The sequence below is a fragment of the Myxocyprinus asiaticus genome, chromosome 39 (assembly GCF_019703515.2).
Source record: "Myxocyprinus asiaticus isolate MX2 ecotype Aquarium Trade chromosome 39, UBuf_Myxa_2, whole genome shotgun sequence".
Lineage (NCBI taxonomy): Eukaryota > Metazoa > Chordata > Actinopteri > Cypriniformes > Catostomidae > Myxocyprinus > Myxocyprinus asiaticus.
Genome location: NC_059382.1, coordinates 22113998 through 22137138, shown reverse-complemented (window position 1 = coordinate 22137138; position 23141 = coordinate 22113998). Strand labels below are relative to the sequence as shown.

The 23141-nt window shown below is 38.3% G+C and overlaps 1 protein-coding gene across 2 annotated transcripts in view; it reads left to right on the top strand.

The window, feature by feature from the left end:
• Window positions 1–1080: 1080 nt before the first annotated feature.
• The window catches only part of LOC127430218 (CD166 antigen homolog A-like), a 42043-nt gene continuing 19982 nt past the window's right edge, over window positions 1081–23141 (top strand). The window contains exons 1-4 of one of the 2 annotated variants that reach the window (XM_051679818.1): window positions 1081–1317; window positions 21373–21479; window positions 21835–22039; window positions 22188–22252. In XM_051679818.1, the coding sequence (XP_051535778.1) occupies window positions 1263–1317; window positions 21373–21479; window positions 21835–22039; window positions 22188–22252 (432 nt within the window). In that variant the 5' untranslated portion in view covers window positions 1081–1262. Of the gene's footprint in view, window positions 1318–8836; window positions 9058–21372; window positions 21480–21834; window positions 22040–22187; window positions 22253–23141 lie in introns of those variants that run through there. The other variant, XM_051679817.1, reaches the window with a different exon arrangement.

Sequence of the window (23141 nt, the reverse complement as noted above, 5' to 3'; positions counted from 1 at the left end):
GAGAGGGAGACGCAAAGAACGGTGACGCATCGAGAGGGAGACGCAAAGAACGGTGACGCATCGAGAGGGAGACGCAAAGAACGGTGACGCATCATGAGGGAGACGCAAAGAACGGTGACGCATCGAGAGGGAGACGCAAAGAACGGTGACGCATCATGAGGGAGACGCAAAGAATGGTGACGCATCGAGAGGGAGACGCAAAGAACGGTGACGCATCGAGAGGGAGACGCAAAGAACGGTGACGCATCGAGAGGGAGACGCAAAGAACGGTGACGCATCATGAGGGAGATGCAAAGAACGGTGACGCATCGAGAGGGAGATGCAAAGTACAGTGACGTATCATGAGGGAGATGCAAAGAATGGTGACGCATCATGAGGGAGATGCAAGGAACGGTGACGTATCAAGAGGGAGAAGCAAAGAAAGGTGATGCATCGAGAGGGAGATGCAAAGAAAGGAGACTCATCAAGAGGGAGACAAAAAGAACGGTGACGCATCAAGAGGGAGACGCAAAGAACGGTGACGGATCGACAGGGAGACGCAAAGAACATGACAGATCGAGTGAGAGCTGCCTGTACTGGTGGCAGGGAAAGATTTTACCCCTACTGTGTAAAATGCACTTGGAAATGTTTTTGTGATTGTTGAACTACTAAAGAGATTATTGACTGCTTTGACAATTAAAACCTGGACTGGTTAAAGTGAACAGCTTACTGTGATCAGTGTAAAAAAGACAAACTATGAGTTAGCTACTATCAAGGAGACAAAGGTACATACAGTAGATGCTATGAAGAAGCTTTGGTTTTGCTGAACCTCTCTATAGACTTTCTGAGTCAGTTCCTACATGCAGGTCCATAAAGTTCTCCATTGATAGGCTATAAATAGTTTTTGCCTTTCAAATGAATACAGCACAGTCTGGTTTGATTTTTGCCTGATCTTACATTAAAAAAATGATGCTGTAAAGTAGATCACAAAACAAAATAAGATGGTGTCATCAAGTGTATCTTAGGGTAAATTAGATTGTTTTCTATGATGGTACAACACAGGGGAGGATCTTCAGGACAGATCTATAACCGCCCATCACAGCTTCAACAGACTGAAGAGTTACACGTGGAGAACAAACCCCGATGTTTGAATTTACTGACGCATGCGGTGTGAGCTGTACACTACAGATTACTATCCAGCATATACATTCTAACGCAAGGATATTATTTCACAAGAATTGTAGCGACTGAGTGCAAGAAACACAATTCCTGACTGCCAAAGGATGCATTGGAGCGCCTTGTTAACGTGTATACTCACCGTATCCCTGATGAATCAAGGTAACGTGAAAATTCAAATTTTTGAATTTTAGAACTTTTGAATACGTAATTTTAGAATGTCTCCCTTTACATTTAGAATTAAATAAGTTACTACAAGAAGTTAAAATAAATGATTGGCTGTTTTAACTTAACTATAGCTCCAGTATGGCGTTATAGATACTAATCGTACATGTTATGACGCATCTTTCTAAAGAGAACATGATGATAACATTAAAGGAATGCCCGACAGAGTGATTAGACTTTGGAATTTCTTTCAATGGACTGCTTTCATTGAATTAACTTGCACCTGTTCCTCTCCTGGGAAAAAACAACACATTAAACAATTGTTGGATAGATTAAGCTACACATAGTTGAACCTTGACGCGTTGTTAAGTCAGCAATTAATAATTCAAATGAGCTTTTCTGTTTGAGCCTCTCTTTCTTTTTTACTGTCTCTTTGCGTTTGTCGGAAGAAGTGACAGACATGCATATGGGGGCGTTGCTTTTCATAGCAGTTGTTCAAATCTACGCATCTGTAGCATAGTCCGGTAAACTTGGAATAAAACGACATTATTGTGAGGCACCATGAGCCCCATCCCGTCTGTCTATAGAATTTTAAAGCGAGTCGTTTGCCTTTTAGTCAGGAAGAACGACAACATAATGCTAGTGGGTTACGCGCTGAGTGATTGTTTGGTTGTACAAACTTAAACGTGTTGTGACTGTCTTTCCCTGCCCTCGGTTGTGAGAAAGAGAGACAAAAGTGTAATTCACTCTTTATACCAGTTCTGCACGAGTTTAATAATTCTGGTACGAATGAGTCTAAGTTTGTTGTACAAATTCTGCTTCGAATACCTCCATATGTTAACTTTTCTCCCGGTTTAATCCCACTAGTTCTCTATCCAGTGCTCCTTGCAGTGTTACTGAATTACTCAATTGTCATTCTGTGGGTCTTAAATCTGTTTGAATGGGCGTTTGAGTGAGTTTCAGTAAGGCTGTTTCATTCAAGTCTGTGACTGTCTACTAGATAAGGGTTTGAGAGCCAAACTGGGTTTTTCACTAACAGTAGTCAGTGAGGCATATGTTTTTTGTTCTTACAGCACTCTCACCACCCCTCCCCCACAATCCCCCTCATGCCACATCTCACACCTGGTATTACTAGTTCAGCCTTTGGGTCTCTGTCACTTTGCTGCGCAATTTTAACCTTTTTCCCTGAGAAATCTGCCCTTCAGCATCTTCTTGACAAACATTGCTTTGAGAACAAATATTGTTTTAAATGTTGGACTGAGTTCAACCTTCAGTTCAGTTGTAAGACTCAGACTTACTGCAGTTATATTGAGAAACTGTCCTTAGGCAACACTGCATTGTTTTGTTTTTTTATTTATTTTTATAATAGATCTAGTTTGCATATTTTCAGTCATCATTGTAAAAGTTTTATTCGTATTGTTTTTTGCATACCCCTAATATATATATATATATATATATATATATATATATATATATATATATATAATGATGAGTTAATTTTAAATTATATTCACTCTTTACTATATTGAAAGCACTACAACTAAATATTATATAATGCTTTACCTTGTGAATTTCATTGTTGTTGTTTTTTAAATGTACAGTCATTTCAAATCTGATGATTACAACACGCTCCAAAAAAGTTGGGACAGTCGAGTGTTTACCACAGTGAAACATCAACACTTATTAAGCATTTGGGCACTGAAGGCACACGTTTAAGTTTAAAAAGTGGAATTTTCCCCTATTCATCCATTATGCAGGTCTTCAGCTGCACAATTGTACAGGGTCTTTATTGCCATATTGTGTGCTTCATAATGCACCACACATTCTCAATTGGAGATGGTCAGGACTGCAGACAGGCCAATCTAGCACCCACACTCTCTGCTTATTTGGTCAGTATGAGGTTTGAAGTTGTCCTGCTGAAAATTCTGGGATGTCCCTGGAAAATACGGTGCTGGATGGCAGTATATGCTGCTCCAAAGTTTGTACATATCTGTCTGCATTAATGGTGCCCTCACAGATGTGAGAGTTACTGAGATGTGAGATGTGAGAGTGGGCACTGACACACCCCTGGCCCATACAGACACTAACTTTTGGACCTGACGCTGATAACAGCTTGGATGGTCCTTTTCCTCTTTGGCCCGGAGAATATGACGGCTGTGTTTTTCAAAAACAATTTGAAATGTGGACTCATCGGACCAAAAAACACAGTTCCACTGTTCTACTTTCCATCTAAGAAGAGACGGAGCCCAGAGAAGTCGGCAGAGCTTCTGGACAGTATTGATGTAGGGCTTCTGCTTTGCATAGTAAAGTCTTAACTTGCATCTGTGGAAGTAATCCCAAACCCTAGTTCATGATATCCATTACAGATGAATGATGTTTTTTAAGACAGTGATGTCTGAGGGATCAGAGATCACGCGCATTCAGAAGTGGTTTTCGTCTTGCCCTTTACGCACCGAGATTTGACTATATTCCTTGAATCTTTTAAGGGTGAAATGCCCCAAATCCTTCCAATTTGTCTTTGGGGAACATTGTTCTCAATGTTCTGGATTATTTGCTGATGCATCTGTTGGCAAATTGACAAGTCTCAAATGATCCTTGCTCTTGATGGTCTAGGCTGTTTTTATATACATGACATGATTGCCTCACCTGTTTAACATTTCCTGTTTCACATTGCCTTGTTATTTTAACTTGTCAATTTGTTATTAGTCTTAAATTGCCCCTGTCTCAACTTTTTTGGAGTGTGTTGCAGTCATCTGATTTGAAATTACTGTACATTAAAACACAAGGTAAAACATATAATGTGTAGCTGTAGTGTTTTCAATTTAGCAAAGGGTGAATATAATTTACAAATCACTACTTTTTGTTTTTATTAGCATTTTTCATACCATCCCAACTTTTTTGAAATTGGGGTTGTATATATAAATTCTACTTTAATTTAATTACTTTTCTGTTTCAAGTAAATTTGGAACATGGAAGGAAATTTAGTAAAAGCATTCAGAGTAATGTTCATTGTATTCATGTTTTAATAATGTAATTTTAGACTTTTAGTTTTCAAAGTTCCCAAATCACCCACTTAGAAGCTGGTAGACAGTTAGAGAGTTATCCAAACAAATTAATTTTGTAGTCCCTTTCAAAAAGAAAGTAAATACAACTCAACAAAAGTGTGTTTGGTTAGATTAGAAGAATTGATTGTGATTCATCGAGGACTCATCAACCCAAGCATTTTTTTTTCCCGTTTGTCTCTCATTGAAAGCATTGTTGTGTTTTTATCATGTTGTTTTCCTATCTTGCATTCTTCTCTCCTCTCTGCCAGAGCTGTATCCTTCACAGTAGCCTTCATAAGAACCAGTTTATCTGTCATCAGGCAGGACAACAGAGCAATTGTCTTGTGTTAAAAGAGAGGGAGACACATTGTTTTACAACAGGATAGGCATGTGTGTGCTTAGCATTGGTGCTCTTGCCTTGCAGAAATGCTTCCATTGAGATGCATGAAGTCCCCCATTGCTCTGTAACCTCCAGTGCACTTTCGGACAAAAAGTCAGGTTGTTTGTCTGTTGTTATTCTGTTTCTCCAAGACCTCCTCTGGACCCCTGTCAACTATATTGTTCGGCAGTTTTTCTTTTACTAATGCATGTACGATTGCGACATCTCCTGCAGACTCATCTCCATATGTAATTAAATTAAACTGTATACTCCCCACCGAGACGACAATATAGTTTATGTGCCCTTCTCTTGAAAAAGACCTCGGGTTACCATTTGAATTGCTGCAGATCATACCTCTGTTGCCATCATGCATTTCAAAAGCACCACTGAGACTACAATATCGAATTGTATGTGCTGTAACTGTGTATTAGCAAACCCTTTTGAGGTTGACGCGACTGGGCTTGCTTTGCGATTGCATATATGCAAGTATTCCTGGAATTCACCATTATGCTCTGGAACCTGCCATGTTAAAAAAACAGCTGGTTGGCTGGTCTTAGTTTGGTCTCTCAGCCTGGCCAAGCTGATCAGTTGACTGGTTTTAGAGGGATTTGTGCATATTGCAGCTGACCGAGCTGGGAGACAATCTTAAAGAGCCCATATTATGCTCATTTACAGGTTCATAATTTTATTTTGGGGGTCTATTAGAATAGGTTTACATGCTTTAATGTTCAAAAAACACATTATTTTTCTCATACTGTACATTGCTGCAGCACCTCTTTTCACCCTCTGTCTGAAACGCTCTGTTTATGCTCCTGTCTCTTTAAAGCCCCACTTTCTGAAAAGCCTAGTCTGCTCTGATTGGTCAGCTGGCCCAGTATGTTGTGATTGGTCAACCGCTTAGAGCATGTGTTGGAAATGTAATGCCCCTTACCATAACTAAAGTAGCCCTTAGTCGGGCATTATTCAGATGTGTTACATAGTGACATAGCTAAGTCATGGAAGTAATGGCTCGACTGCAAACCAGGCGTTTCAGGCAGTTCAGGAGCAGTGTTTTCTGTGGGAGAAAGTAACTCTCTTTGGCGTGGACTTTGTGCTTTGTAACTTTGCAGACCTTTTACATGCACAAACAGCTATATTACACACTAAAGGAAAGGTAAAATCCCAAAAAGCTTAATAGAGCCTCTTTAAACCAGTTAAGACCAGCAACCCAGTTTAGGCTGGGTTTAACTGTAATTTTCAATAGGGTGGTCAGTCCGAATAGTTGTATTTTTGTGAATGGTTTTGGTAGATTTATATATATATATATATTTATACAGCTAGTCTGATTTTTTTGTGTTTTCTCACAATAGCCTGAGAGGAAGGACCTGTAATGTATATTTACAATTGAAAGCTCTTAATCCCACACTGTGTGTGCCGGGACTCAGGAAATGAAACCAGCTATTACAATAAAGCTGCCTCCCCCCTTTTCCACCTTCTATCTCCCCCCTTTCTCTATCTCTGTCTCGGGGAACATGAGGCCAGAGGCAGAATCTTAAATCATTTTTACTCCTCCTCCTCCTAGTTTTTGGTTGTTTCTTTATTTGACACATTTCCTTCTACAAAATACCCTTTAAGCTTAAATGCAGTCTTATTTATATGTGTTTATTTTCAATTGAACAATGCAGAAGTGCTCAAATTATCTCAGTGGTTGAAAGCCACATTTTCCATATTGTATGCTGTGCATAGACTATAGTGTTTTTTTCTCACCAGTGCTGTCAGAACTGAGAAGGTGAATCAGTTAGAGCTCTACCATTGAAACATTTGACTCTTGACGGAAGTTGTGCACTGTCTCAGTGAGAAGCTGTCGTACTAATGTAAAATAACAAATGTTATGAAGAGTCCTGGGGAGATCAGATTTCATTGAAAAACAGAAGGTTTTCAGAGCTGATTTATACAACTTTAGTAGACTTTAGTCTTCTGTGACCAGGATTTGACATCCTTTGCGAACATTGTACAGATCTTGTAGTGGGTCAAAGATAGGCTATTGCAAGGTTTGTGTTCATTACGGTCTGTAATTCAGGTGAGATTAAATTCTTCTACCAAACACAGTAAGAAGCTATTTTCATTGTGCTTTTGCAGATGTTAGTTTCTGTTTCTGTTTGCAAAGTGCAGCGGTCCCGAAGTGTCTTACTGTTTTAAAATTTAGTTGAACCCCCTTCTTGCTTATCAGTGTTTTTTTTTTTGTTTTTTTGTTTTTTATCTGATTTGAACCCATGTTTGTTATCAAGTGAACAATTTGAACGTGTTGACATTTTTTGTAACTTTTTCATATTTATCAGTAATCTATATTGAGCTTCCCGCTCAAACCTGTTTAAAAACAAATGTCCTTCAAACCCACACTCTATTGTTTTTGAACTCTGTATCTGTCTGCTCCTTTGATACTATCGCACATGCAGAAACAGAATTAAGCTGTGGCTTTACTCTTTGGAAAGCAAGCTCTTAGACAAACCTTCGACATGATTACTTTGAAGTCTAGCTTCTGAAAAGGGGAATAATCTTGTCTTTAGTTGTCTTTCAGTTGTGGGAACTTTGATGTTGCCTGCTTTGAACTGGCAAGCCTACACAAGTCGTAGTGAACCACAGCCACACCTGTCCCAGGTGTATGTGCTCTCTGATGGCATAAGAGTCGTACCTGGTGGCTTTCTAAAATGGCACAGTTTCTAGTGTCGTCAAGAGCAGCATGTTTTAACTGGTTGATTTTAGGGGCGGTCAAAGATCAGTGGAGTTCAGTTAGGGTATTCCAGCCTGCACTTCCTGGATAAGGGATGTGGGTCATCTGTTGAATTTATACATTTACAAAATCATAAAACAGGTGTTAATTTTGATCAGCTAAACAAGGACAGTAGAGTTTGATCACATCTTCTCTTATATAGCAGCAGTTGTACTTCCATTGCCAGCGGTTGAAGTTCAACCTGCCACAGGCACTGCTGATACAGTTCTACTCGGCCGTCATTGAGTCTGTCCTGTGTACATCTATAACTGTCTGGTTTGGTTCAGCTACCAAATCAGACAGAAGGAAACTACAACGGACAGTCAGGACTGCTTAGAGGATTATTGGTTTCCCCCTGCCCACCCTCCAAGACCTGTACGTCTCCAGAGTGAGGAAACGTGCAGGTTGAATCACTCTGGACCCCACTCCCTTTTTGAACTGTTTTGAACCCTCTGGCCAGCGCTGAGCACCAGGACATCGAGGCACAATAAAAGTTTTTACACTCAGGCCATTTTCCACATGAACAATTAAACTGCCTCAGGACTCCCCCATAGTGCAATCATGTAAATACATATCTCATGTACATATGTAAATTCACATATTGGTAATTCAGTAACTGTACATAGCCCTACCTTGCACATACATTACCACTTGCACATGTACATATGCCATTCTGTTATATGTCCTATTACTTGTATGTCTGTTTGTACTCTTAGCTTGTTTTATATTCACTGTAATGAATGTCTCACTGTAATGTTCTATGTGCACTTGTTTCTCCTATCACCAAAAAAAATTCCTTGTGTACGTGAGAACACAATAAAGCTCATTCTGAGTCTGATATACCACTTAAAGGGATAGTTCACCTAAAAATGAAAATTCTCATCATTTACTCTCCCTCATGCCATCCCAGATGTCTGACTTTCTTTCTTCAGCAGTACACAAACAAAGATTTTTAGAAGAATATCTCTCAGCTCTGTAGGTCCATAAAATGCAAGTGAATGGGTGCCAAAATGTTGATGCTCCAAAAAGCTCATAAAGGCAGCATAAAAGTAATCCATGTGTGTTTTAATCCATATCTTCAGAAGTGATATGTTAGGTGTGGGTAGGCATGTGACGGTATTCGGTTATATGGTATATCACAGTAATTAACATGTACAATATCGTTATCGTGGGCACTTCAAAATACCGTAAATAATTCCAGATAATCTTTTGGCCAAATTGTTTAGTTGTTTTCTGATCACACAGTAGTTTTATTCCCTTCAACGAATCAAGATTCACAACACTGCGTGTACGCGGCACAAATGACACATGCGCACTCTGATGTAAACAAACCAGCGTGGACGAGAAATGTGGCGAGAAACGCAGCCGATCCTTTATCTGCATTCTAATAGGGTTAAGAGTGGAAGTATTTTGGGTTCCATAAAAATGCAAAGGGATTGTTGGTTGGAGATGGTTTCCCTTTGTGTAAAACATGCGGCAGAAAAGTGGCAGTGAAACACAGGAACACCTCCAAAATGTTTGCTCATCTGCAGGACAAACATCCCGTACAATTCAGCGGGATAAAGGTAAGTTGTGACAGTTCTGCTCGTTTTTCCGAACTGTTTTTGAAAACTGAGACACAACACTTAAAGAGACAACTAGCTAAGTGACAACTAAGACGACTAAAAAAAGTGAACTCTTGTTGCCATTTGCAGATAATGTGTAAGTGGCCGAAGAGTAGTTAGCTAGAACTATGCTAGCTACACAGGAACATTTGCATCTTTTAGTAATAACTAAAATACAGTTGGAATCAGATAATACTAAGTCCTGTAATTAATAATGGCATTGTGGCACAATGATGATTTCAGTATTACTTTCAAGTTGGAACGCCAGTACGTCACACAATCGCACGTTGCCTTACAGTGTGAGTGAAATTGTGATTATTAAATTTGTAGCTAGCGCCTTGCAGTATATAAGCAAATGGCTTGCTATCCAGAAAAAAAAAACATGCATACTAGTAGCTGGCTCGATAAAATCAGTCTAGCCTAAACAAGACAAGGTCTGTACTGATCTGTAATGATCAGTGGCCCTGTGGCATAATGACCATTTAAATATTAAGATATCAACTAAATGTTATATTTGGCAATGTATCTATTGCGTTGATGGTAGTTTTTTAAACGTTCAGGATTCTTTAAAAAGTTATTTTGTTATCTGTTAATTTAAAGGCCATTTTGGTATTGAAAAGGTCATTAAACTTGTTATTAAGAGAAGAACAATAAAGTTTATCAACCCGTTTTTGTAATATAATTCAATACCGTGGTTATACTGTGATAAAAGCTTCAGCAATTATCGTGATGTGAAAATTTGATAACGTCACATGCCTAGGTGTGGGTGAGAAACAGATAAATATTTAAGTCCTTTTTTTACAATAAATGTTTCTCCGTTCTTAGTTAATCTCCACTTATTTTTAATTTCACATTCTTCTTCTTGTGTTTTTGGTGATTGGGCAGGGAGAAGAATTTCTAGCAAAAAAGGACTTATTATATTGATCTGTTTCTCACCCACACCAATCATATCACTTCTGAAGATATGGATTAAAACACTGATATGATAAAGGCACATAAAGGCATATGATGCCTTTATGTGCTTTATGAAGCATTGTTGCATTGCATTGTATGGACCTACAGAGCTGAAATATTCTTCAAAAAATCTGTGTTCTGCAGAAGAAAAGTCATACACATCTGGGATGGCATGAGGGTGAGTAAATGATGAGAGAATTTTCAGTTTTGGGTGAACTATCCCTTTAATGTAGGGAAGATCTCTGCTCTGGTAGTTCTTCAATAAACTCAGGTGCAGTGAAAAGTATATTAAAAAAAAAATCATCAAGAGTGACAGAAATGTCTGTGAATGGGGTATTTCTTCAATTGCATTTGTAACCAAAAGTTTGCTTTTATATGATGCTACATCCAAAACATTGGATCTCAATATGAAGTCCAAGACCATTATCATATCAGCCAGGAAGATAAAATAAAATAATTTAGTGCAAAATCTTGTTTTTATGGAGTACTTAAAGGTGCACTCAGTATCTTTTTTGTTTGTGTCATCTTGGACTTACAGTGACACCTAGGGTCGTGGATGTAGCGTCAGTGAAAATTAATAGATTTCAGTTAAAGATAACTTTGTAGAAATTCACCATTCACAGTCAGTCATGATTAATTTAATCCATGAATGAAAGTGTTCAATACCAGGGAGGTTACTGAGATTAAGCAAGTATTTGGCTGGTCATGTGATCCTAATATGGCAGCCCCCATGAGGTGGCCCTCTTCATGTAGAATAAAACAGCTTTTATAAGGTTAGTGATATGACTGGAGTCATGATTTTATACGCATTTCAAAATTACAATTTGTTTTTTTTTTTTTTTTTGAATAACATTACTGAGTGCACCTTTAAAAGAGTTCTCCATAGTCTTCCAGTGTTTGAACTGCATTCAGGCTGTTTTAAGGTAGCTTTTCAGGTGGCTTTTTCTGCAGATGTAGACCCCCAGGCTACAATGCTGTGAAAAAGTATTTGCCCCTTCCTGATTTAGTCTATTTTTGTGTATTTTTTATACTAAATTGTTTTAGATCTTCAAAAGATATAAAACAAAGGCATCATATATATATATATATATTTTTTTTTTTTTTTTATTGAAGCAAAAAAATTGTCCAACACCTATATCACCCATGTGAAAAACTAACTGCCCCCTTAAACATAATAGCTGGTTGTGCCACCTTTAGCATCAGCAACTGCAACCAAACGCTTCCGATAACTGGAGATCAGTCTTTCACAACGCTGTGGTGGAATTTTGGCCCACTCTTCTTCGCAGAGCTGCTTTAGTTCAGCCACATTGGAGGGTTTTCGAGCATGAACTACCCATTTACTTCCTTAGCATCTCAGTCGGGTTCAAGTCAGGACTTTGACTAGGCCACTCCAAAACTTTAAATTTGCTTCTTTTGAGCCATTCAGAGGTGGACTTACTCTTATGCTTTGGATCATTGTCTTGCTGCTTAATCCAGTTGTGCTTGAGCTTCAACTCACGAACTGGTGACCAACCATTCTCCTTTAGGATTTTCTAAGAGAGCAGAATTCATGTTTCTCTCAATTATTGAAAGTCGCCCTGGCCCTGAAGCAGCAAAGCATCCCCACACCATCACACTACCACCACCATGCTTGACCGTAGGTATGATGTTCTTTTTGTGAAATTCCGTGTTTTTGATTTACGCCAGATGTAGCAGGACCCATGTTTGCCAAACAGTTCCACTTTCGACTCATCAGTCCACAGAGCATTCTCCCAAAAGGTTTGAGGATCATCAAGGTGTGTTTTGGCAAAATTCAGATGAGCCTTAATGTTCTTTGGGTTAGCAGTGGTTTTTGCCTCACCACTGTTCCATGGATGCCATTTTTGGCCAGTGTCTTTCTGATAGTGGAGTCATGAACAGTGACCTTTATTGATGTGAGAGAGGCCTGCAGTTCCTTGGATGCTGTCCTTGGCTTTTTTGTGACTTCCTGGATGAGTTGTCGCTGTACTCTTGGAGGAATTTTGGAAGGTCGGCCACTTCTGGGAAGGTTCACTACTGTGCCAAGTTTTCTCCATTTAGAGATAATGGCTCTCACTGTGGTTCCTTGGAGTTCCAGAGCCTTTGAAATAGCTTTGTTACCCTTCCCAGACTGATGTATTTCAATCACCTTTTTCCTCATTATTTCTGGAATTTCTTTTGACCTTGGCATAGTGTGCTACTGGGTGAGACCTTTTAGCCAACTTCATGCTGTTAAAAAGTTCTATTTAGGTGTTGAATTGATTGAACAGGGCTGGCAGTAATCAGGCCTGGGTGTGTCAAGTCCAGCTGAACCCCATTATGAATGCAGTTTCATAGATTTGGGGATTTAGTAACTAAGAGGGCAAATACTTTTTCACACAGGCCCAGTTGGTATTGAATAACTTTTTTGCTTAAATAAATAACATTATCATTTAAAAACTGTATTTTGTGTTTACTCAGATTGCCTTTGTTTTATGTTAGATTTTGTTTGAATTTTTAAAACAAATTAGTATGAGATATACACAAAAACAGAAGAAATCAGGATGGGGTCAAAAACTTTTTCACAGCACTGTACATAGATCAAGGAGTGAAAGGCAGTTAAGGACCTTGTGACCTCTTTTATAGACCTGGCTAAGTCCTTAACTACACAGGAATGTGAGAAAGATCTGCTTTCTTGTATAACAGCATCATATTGCAGACAAAGCTTGAGAACTGGCTCATTAGCAGTGACATTCAGAAGCAATCATGTCAGAGAGTTTTACAGATAGCATATTCATTTGATTTTGACAGCTCAGATAGAAAAGACACTGAGGTACTTGTACTCCTCAAGTTCCAATGTGTTTTTTGTTGTTTTACTCCCTGCCAAGGGGAGCTAACTGTTGTGATGCGCACACACCCACCAGCCATGCTTTCTGAAATCAATATTTGTTCTGCTATTGTTTACGCAGATAAAGGTGGACTTTATATGGGGCCGAATTGTCATGGGCCCCCACACAACATAGGAGGGGGCCTGTTTTCAGAGCTGAGTGTAGAGAAATGGCTTATTTAACTCTCAGAACAAGCTAGCTGACCTCTGTGTTTTGGCACCAGCTTTGATTGGTATCTCAGTGCCTGCAAGCAAACGCTGATGTTATGAACACAAGGGGCCCTGCAAGACCCTGTGGAATGCAAATGCTCTGAGCCCAGAGGCATTTGGGAGCAGGGAGACTGGTTTGTGGAAGAGATATATGCGCAGTCTCTTATCTATGCAAAACATGAGACACCTTGTTGTCTGATGAAATTAAAAAATATATATATATGTTCGTCAGAATGACTTTGATGTTTGGAATGTTAATCAAAGACCACACGAAGCTCCTGAGCCGTCTAATTGCTCAAAAATATATTGCGAGGATCTGAAGACAAGTCTGTTTGACTCCCACAACAAACTCTTTAGTTTTACATGCAAAGTACATAAATTGTGAAGATCTGAAGTCAAGACTCCTTTACTGGCATACCATAATCTTTTGTTGTACACATAGTAGTACATAAATTGTGAAGATCTGAAGTCAAGACTCCTTTACTGCCACAACATTCTCTTTAGTTGTACATTAAAAAGTGTCTGTTAATTTTATACGGTATATCAGACATATCTAAGGGGCCCTTTAAACAGACACGTTCTTGTGCTAAAAACAGTTAGACTGAGTGTAACAGAGCTGAACAGAAGGCGTGTTTGTGGGCACATTAGCTCCCATGTGCCATTGCTATTATGCAGTAAACACTCAATACGCTTGTCTATATGTACTTGTCAGACTCCCAGATTCATCTGATTTGTCCAACTGACAAACTGACTGGTACAGTGCATTGCGTGTCAAAATAAATTTTTTAACATATATCTTAAAAACAGTGTTTATTGCGTTAGATAGTGAAATAACAGCGAGGTGTAATGACCTCATGTTTTCTTAGAACAAGAATTAAAAAATAGCACACAAACAAACACGCATCATGTGTGAACAGCCCCAAGTACGTTCATGAAAGAAACAAAGCCTTGGTTTAGTGATAGCCTAAATGAACTTGGCAACTTGCCAGAATGTTTTTGACCTAAATTTGTTCAATGTTCCACAATTCCAAATTGGCGATATATTCCAAATATATATATATATATATATATATATATATATATATATATATATATATATATAATTTGGAATGCCCAATTCCCAGTGCGCTCTAAGTCCTTGTGGTGGCATAGTGACTCGCCTAAATCCGGGTGGCGGAGGACGAATCTCAGTTGCCTCCGCGTCTAAGACCATCAGTCCGCACATCTTTTCACTTGGCTTGTTGAGCGCATTACCATGGAGACATAGCAAGTGTGGAGGCTTCACGCTATTCTTCATGGCATCCATGCACAACTCACCACATGCCCCACCGAGAGCGAGAACCACATTATAGCGACCACGAGGAGGTTACCCCATGTGACTCTACCCTCCCTAGCAACCAGGCCAATTTGGTTGCTTAGGAAGCCTGACTGGAGTCACTCAGCACACCCTGGATTCGAACTTGTGACTCCTGGGGTGGTAGTCAGCGTCTTTACTCACTGAGCTACCCAGGCCCCTCAGATGATGTAATTTGAGCTTTTGCAGTGACAGCAGAATGAACAGTCAGTCATAACCCTTAGCTAGTTAATAGCATTCAGGGTTAATGGACCTCAGTGGAAGCTGCTTTACTGTATTTTGTTAATAGTTCTCTATTTAGTTTAATAGCTGCTTGCGAATGGGGGCTGCTTTAGCAAATCCTCTGGGCCAGAATTGAATCTGCCATGATCTGCCTGTCAGACGCAGACATTCTTTAAGGCCCCCGGGGGCCCCAGCAATCATGTACATAATTTAGAACTTAATGGATGTGATCTCTGAGTGCACTTATCACGTATGAGTGGATCCTGCTTAATGAGTTTTGTTTTGAGAGCAATTTCAGGCCCATCTTAGATTAAATTTATGGCAATTTTAAGGGAGCCTAATGGCTCCTGCATGTTAGTGTGAATAAAGTAGGACATTCAGTGTAATAAGGCTGACTCCAAATCAATTCCTGGGTTGTCTTTGTCTCCTGGATATTCACAATGTTGGCAGTCTGTAAAGAATTAAACCACTCCCTATGTCCCTGTCTACAACAGACACACATACACTCACAATCGCTTAACTGACTCATCCTCTTGTTAATGGTTTGCGAACATTTTCTCATTCTGTGAGAGCTGTTCTGAACCTCTTCACATATTATTTCCTTGAGCCCTTTATGAGATTCATAGGTTTGTTTGCTAAATATAATTTTTTTTATATATATGTATGGTTTTGAAATAGGATATGATTATTTCTAATAAAATTATATGGCTCAAAGTATGACTTTCATTCTTATGCGGAACACAAAAGGAGATGTTTAAATTAATATCTCGGTCAGTTTTTTTCAGTAGAATAGCAGTGGATAGCACCGTACTTTAAACATAAAAAGGACCCAAAAGTAGTCCATGTGACTCGTACATCATACTCCAAGTCTTCATAAAGGCATACGATGGGTTTTAATGAGAGAGAACCCGAAATGTAGGCCTTCATATTTCTCAGTGAAAATCTTGATGTGCGTTTACACGTTCATAAATGCTATTAGAGAAACACTTTCACATTAGCTCACGTGATGTTTAGTGCTTAAAATAACACAAGTTCCTGCGGGAATGAGCTTCTCTCATAACACTCATGTTTTTTTTTTAAATGGCTTAAATATTACTTGAGAACAGAATTTCACTTCATTTTAATCAACAGTGTGAAAACAGTTGAAAGTCCATTTTCCATATGCTGTAAACAAATGACTTGTTACAACACCACAGGCTACAGGGCTTGATATTTTCCATTAAGAGATTTTTCAGTGGCCGAGAGTTTTAATAACAGGTGTACGAAGAAGCTATTGCAACAGAGCACCTGTTCATGTAACAAAGAGTACAGAGATGGGGGTTGGAGTAGAGCAATGTCATTTGTTTACTCCACCTGCTGATGGTTTGTAAGCTCTGAGGGCACTCTGACACACGATCCTTTTCTCTCTTAGTGCGTCAGCCACCGTTCATTTTCTTTTTTACTATTAGTACTAATGCTTCAGTGTAGAGCCCTGCGCGGGACTGTTTTCTTAATCCCACTCCCGCTGAATTTCTAACCATCACCGCCTGGTCACACAATGTGTGTGTATCCTCTCCCTACCACACCCGCAAACATTCTGTCACAGCTTGTAGCGTTCAATTAAACGGACCATAAGATAAATGTGTTCATGTCAAGCTAAAGTAAAGCACCACACATGAAGTAACTTGGGCCTATTTTTTATTAGCCTAATAAAACTCTCTCAGCGTTTGATAGGCTACAAAACATCACAACTGTTAGGATGCTGCGGAGCCTACAAAAACATTATATTCAAATGTATGCGCAATAACACACACCTATAATTGACAAATAGCAATAATAGTTAAATGTTAAACTGTGATAGCCTAACGAGACACAATATTTATATGAATTACTTTACTTTAAAACTCAAATTAAGGCCTCTAAAATGCCAGACGACTAAGTAATAGCCAAATAAAGAATAAAATAGGAAATAAATAAAAATCTCTCAGCTTTTAATATAAAACATCACAACTGTTAGGCTAAAGCCTACCAAATCACGACATTTGGAAATATCACAATATAAGAAATAAAACGAACAACAGCAGCTTAAAAATTATTAGCTGTATAGCCAAATGCCTCAAGGTATTTTCATAAAAAAGTGTATATAAAAAAAAAAAAACATTCAAACGTAGCCTATGCTCAACAAAACAGACATCACCATACCTGTTTATGTAATTAACAAATAGCAAAAAGAGACATATGAATGGCCTAAATAATACTAATAATTAAACGAACTTAACGAATGAATGAAACTAATGAATCACTTGACCTACTTAAGATTGCTGTGGAGGAAGAGAATGTTACTGACCGACTGCGATCCCAGGCTTGAGTGTCTCTCTTCAAAGATGTGCCCACACACACTAAATGCCCTCTCTTGACAGCGCACTAGATGCAGGGATACTCAAGATGAAACGTGCAAGTTTTGAGAGCGCAGGAAAGCGCTCTCTGTTGAACTTCCACCATTTAAGCACACTGTCTGGGTCTGGGTTATCCAAGAGTCGGGTGCTGAGATATTCCACTATTTCAGCATCGACGGGCTTTGGCGCTGAAACGCAGGACGCACTGTCTTCCCAGTCTGTGAATCGGTTAGAGGAGCTTTGCTTTTTGGCTGGTGGTGGCTCATCCTCTGCTGCGGCTGGGACCAGGTCAAACCGCATCTTATGGATAATTTCCTTTGCACTCTTTTAAAAACTCAATTTATTTAAATGGGTTTTAATTAGAGTTTTCTTTTGTTTTATGCTCTTATACGTTTTTTATTCTTAAGATTTTTATTCATTGTCTTTTATCTATGTTTCTATTTCTTGACTGCATTGAACTTATTCTCATTTGTAATTGCACTGTGTATTTTCAGTTTTTATGTCTGTGAAGCACTTTGCAAACTTGTTTTTATAAGTGCTATGTAAATAAAGTTTGCTAGGCCTATTATTATTTTATAATAGGCCTAAACTTTTTCACAAATATAAATAGGCTAAGTTCACTTTAAAAATAAGGCTACAAACAAGATTACAACATAATATTCAAAACTATATAGCCTATTTAAATCATTCATATTACATACCTTTGACCACGTCATCTCTTGCATCTGGGCCTAGCATCCGTAGCAGTCGCATTTTAGGAGTCAGGAGCATTGCAATCCTGTACGTCATGTGGAGGGATTTTGCTGATGTGTCATTAGTGTCCATCAGTTCTTCCAGATGTGAGGTGCACACACACACACACACACTGGCGACTTTGGAGAGCAAGGGATCGAGGGATGCTTCTTGGCAGTGTTCAGTGAATCTGATGGACCATGGCAGCGCAAGTGATGTGCTAGAAGTGGAGTTGTCAGACTCGAGGTCATTAGTAGCATCCTTGAATAACTTGAGGAACGCAACCACTGTTTTCAAAGTGTTTGCATTGATCTGCGCAATTCTTTCGTACTGGTTACTGGTCACCAGTAATGTGGAGATCTCCTCATGCTGTTGCAGTATGGAATCCAACATATCATAGTTTGAATTCCATCGGGTCTCAATGGATTGCTTGAGGGATTTCTTCAAGCTAGCAGTGATGTGTCTATTCCAAATGCACAGAGTTTCTGGACATAGGGAATATGTTGTGCCCAGGAGTAAAACAAAAAGACATGAACTTTCTTTTATTCCTCGTGCTCTAAAACTGTTTTATAAGGGACATATATATGGTGCTTGATGACTTGACTGCGAGATGTTTTAATGCATTTCAGGTTGTGTTTGCCAATAGAAAAGTTAATTGGTCTTTTATTTTATGTGCATTTAAAATGTTTTATGAATGGCCTAGTTATGATGCATGATTATGTGTTATGTTTGACACATTTCAGGTTGTGCTGCTAAAAGGAAAAGTAAATGTGTTTGTTCTTTTTTTTGTGCTGCAGTATCCTGACTTGTCAAACTTTAAATAAATTAAAAAAAAAATAAAAAAAAATTGACGTTTTATGGTAATCCTCAGTCCATATATGTCTTGTGATGGCAGATCCATAAGTTTCAATGATGGGCTTTATCACTGTTACCACCGTTGCCTGCAGTGCCTGTGCTCTCTCCTCGACATGTCTGGAATACAGTGGTTGGGTGAGGCAGAGCATCTTTTACATCAAATCTGCTATATTTAGCGGCTACATTAACAAAGTGTTGAACTATGTCAACAAAGCCTTTCCTGGCAACAAAGTCATACGGCCGAATGTCTCTACAGCAAAGTGCGACACATTTCTCGGTAGTATCTTGTTTGATATGTGCAGGAAGAAGTGCTTTATCTTTGAAGGAGAGCTTACTTTGACCTGGGAGAATGAAGCAGGTATGTCGCCTCAACCCAGAGGTGCCAGATTTTTGCCTGTTGTATATCAATACTTTTGCACATTAGTCGCAACTTACAAAGTCCAATTCTTTTCCATCTTTGTCAGTAACAACTGAGAAATTTGTCCAAATGTCAGACTTGTCTTGCTTTGGTTTTGTATAGTAAAAACCCGCTTAATCTTTTTTTCAACTTCATTTTTTGACTCCATCCTTCTTGTTAGCGCTAGCTAAATCCTGGGACCCGCGGTATATTTTTTTGACCGCCCACTCCCACCCGCAACAAAGTAAAAACCGCCCGCTCCCATTGAGATTTGTGTTGGGTCCCACAGGATCCCAATCCCAATGCAGTCCTGTACTTCAGTGTCACCCAAGAAAACATGTTATAAGTCATGTTCAAAACAGACAGCTGTTGCTGAGAAAATCTCATGGTGGAGATGTGTTCCTTCGAATTTTGTTCTTGGGTAGTTAACACATGAATGTTTCCATGGACTTTTTCATGATCAACATTAAGATTTTAGGTTAAAATTTAAATGAATGTATAAGGGAAAGTCTAGTTAGTTCCTGTTATTGGTTACTGTTTCTCTTAAATGTGTAGTTCACCTAAAAATGAAAATTATGTTATCATGTACACTAAAAAAATTACATTTCACTATTGTCAGTTTTTCTTAATCCTCTCATGTTCATATTACTCCAAAAATGAATGTAACCAAGGTAACTTAAATTAACTGAGTTGATTTAACTAAAAGAAGTGTCTTGTCAGCTTTACTTAATCCATGTGCGTTGGGACAACATGCATATCTTTTGTTTGGTTAAATGAAACTGGGCAGAGGATTTCTAGTTCCAAGTTCTAGTTGCAAATCATGCTTTGCATGATACTTCACAGGAAGAGTAAATGTTAAAATTAAGTGTTATTTTATGTGTATTTGTGCAAGATGAATATAAAGGGGGAGACTTGTCTTCATCTTCACTGTCCAATGAGATAGAACTTCATCTTTGCATAACAATGAATGAACCTAATACCTGTGTGGCCAAAGGCTGCAACGAGGGCTTTGAGTGCATTCTGTTCTCCCAATGGGACCCTTATTGAACCTGTTGGCCTATGCTGAAATTGTTTTCTATTGTGTTCTTTAATTCTCTAGACATGAGATGAGACTATAGAGCAAAGTATACAGATTGATTTCTGGTTTATGCATATAAAACCAAAGGCTGTATGATTATTATAGCATTCTTGCCAGAGTCAGTTAATGTGTTTGGTTCTCCCTCTGGTATGTTATCTTGCAATCAAACATCATATCACGAATATCCACAGGTTTTACTATCATCTACATGTCTGCATTCTAAATAGTGAGTTCTGTGGCAGGTTCAGTCATGCTCAGGTTTCAGTGGAATTTTCTGAAATAGATGCGGTTTTGTTAAACCGTATTCTCGGAATCACAAATAAGTTTATCAGATGTTGTGTTGACAGTTATCCGATATACTGTTGACAATGTCCCTTCCTCAGAACTGGAGTTGTGTGCAGTTGTGATGCACTACAACCAGTTTTATTGGCTTTGCAGTTTGTCTACTAATTGGATTCTGAACCAATTTGCATATTATGATTTAAACGTGAAGAACTGTTTTAAATCATAATATGTAAACATTTTTGGTGGAGACGCTCATGTGAAACTCACAAACACAAGTGCACAGAATACACAAACAGTCTAACTGACATCATGACCCAAAACATGTATGAAAATCAGCTTTATAGTCCTTCAATAGTGAGCTTTAGCATTAGCTAGCTTTAACATAATGAAGATTTCTGTCTCAATCTGCACAGAATGGCACAGAAGACAAAAGCCTCTCCCATAATCAAATAAATAAATAAATCTTAAAAATTCATGAAACCTGAGTTTGTTACTTTATCTGCTCATATTTTTGTAATTAAGTTGTAACAATACTAAATTGCATAATTTAGTATGGACTCGGAGTCGTACTGTATATCAGTGAAATACAGACTTTTGTACTTGAAAAACATGAGTTGGCTCTATTTGAATATTCAAACTTTTAGCCTGTTTTGCCTGAAAACCAGACAAAATGAATGTGATTCAAATAATATTAAAATTTTAAGGGTCAGAATAAAAAGCACCCTTTAAAAAATCAGTATCAGAGATCACCCCAAAGTCTTGATTTCAATCTCACAATACAAAATATAACCTAAAACAATATGCTGATGATGAAAATATTGGTGTTCATATAGTATGTGAATGTGAATATGTTTACTTTAAGGATTTTCTGCTATTCTGTATATCTTGTCACATTCACGGCACATATTTACTGTCACAGTTTTGCTGTTTTTTTTTTATTGTGTATTTTAGTGAGTGGCTTGGAAATTGTCAATGGCAAATATGGAGAGACAGTTGAAATCCCATGCAAGAATGGACGTGACAAAGCACAGGATGTCATAGTGGCCAAATGGAAATATGTAAGTTTGAGGTTCTTTTATTTTTTCAATGAGTCGTATATTAGTGAATTTAAAGTTACAGTTTCATTTCACCAAATGGAATTGCAAATAATGACGAGTATCTCAAACACTCCTGCTTTCCTTTTCCTCTGTGCTTTGTCAATTCCCTGCTATACAGCTTATTACAAATAGTCCTGCCCCAAATTCACATCATGTGCTGAGTCAGAGGTTGTCATGTCTGTTTAAACAGGACAATATTTTGAAAGCGCCAAAGAGCCACAGCATTTACACTCTTTGGGGGAGTCAACATACAAATGTCTTAATTATAGTTGTATCTGTTTAACTGCTCCATTAAACATGCTTTTTTTTTTACTAGGGCAGCGATGGCAAAATACTGGTAAAACGAGCAGGTCAGAATGCCAACATTGCAGGGGATGTGATCTACAAAGACCGAGTCAGTATTAAAGAGGACTTCAGTCTCATCATCAAGCAAGTAACACTGGCCGACCAGAAAACCTTCACATGCATGGTGGTGGCAGGCGGAGACATTTTGGAAAACAATGTTCAACTGGTGATTTATAGTAGGTCTACAATAGCAGTGACCAAAAAAACTAGAACTTTTTCATATTTCTGATGATAAGTTCTAATAAACAACTTTAAGTGATACGGATTAAATAAAAGGATGCATTTATCTATTACACTGCCAAACAAAATGTCCTCTTTCTTCAGAGGCCCCCTCGAAACCTCAGATTGCACAGCAAGCAAGTGTGGTGGAGAATGGCAAACTAACTACGGTGGGTTCTGTGATTTGAATTCTGCACACAACTAATTATACGAACATGGACTAATATGTTTTGTTGTTTAAAGTAATAGCTTACCCGAAAACAAAAATTCTGTCATATTTTACACACCCTCATGTTGTTTCAAACCCATATGACTTTCTTTCTTATACAGAACACAAAAGGTCTGTCTTTTCAATACAATGGAAGTTGATAGTGACTCACTTTAAAGCTTAAGGACCCAAAAGAATCATTAACGTTGTCTGTGCAACTCGTGCAATATATTCCAAGTGGTCTGAAGGCACACGATAGGATTTGGTGAGAAACAACATGAAATTGTAATAATTTTTCAGTAAAACATGTTCATTAGTCCTATGAGATAAACTCATTCACAGTGGAACACATGATCAGGTGAGAACTTGCGTTGTTTTTGCGCTAAACACAATGCAAGTTCTTGCGTGAATGTGTGCCACTGTGAACAATTTGAAAAATGACTTCAGTTTTGGGTTGTTTCTCACCGGTATGCTCATTAAAACATTCCCTTTTGTGTTCTGCATATTTTTGGATGAACGAATCTTTATTATATACCCCTTTTGAATTAAGTTTAAGTATTCTCTTAAAAAAACAAAGGTTGCTTTTAGACTTATTTTTTTGTTGGTTTTAATGTACTGGCTTTTAACTTGAAGAGAAGATATCAATATAAAGTGCTGGGTAGATTACTTCTGAATTGTAATCTGGTACTGATTACAAATTACACGACTAAAAATGTAGTCAGTAACGTAATTTATTGATTACATTAGAAGGTAATCTTGATTACTTTGGGATTACTTCTAAACTTATTCTTATTTATTTGATGCATTTGAGTAGGAAAAGATTGTACCATTTTGACATAATGTTGCTTAAA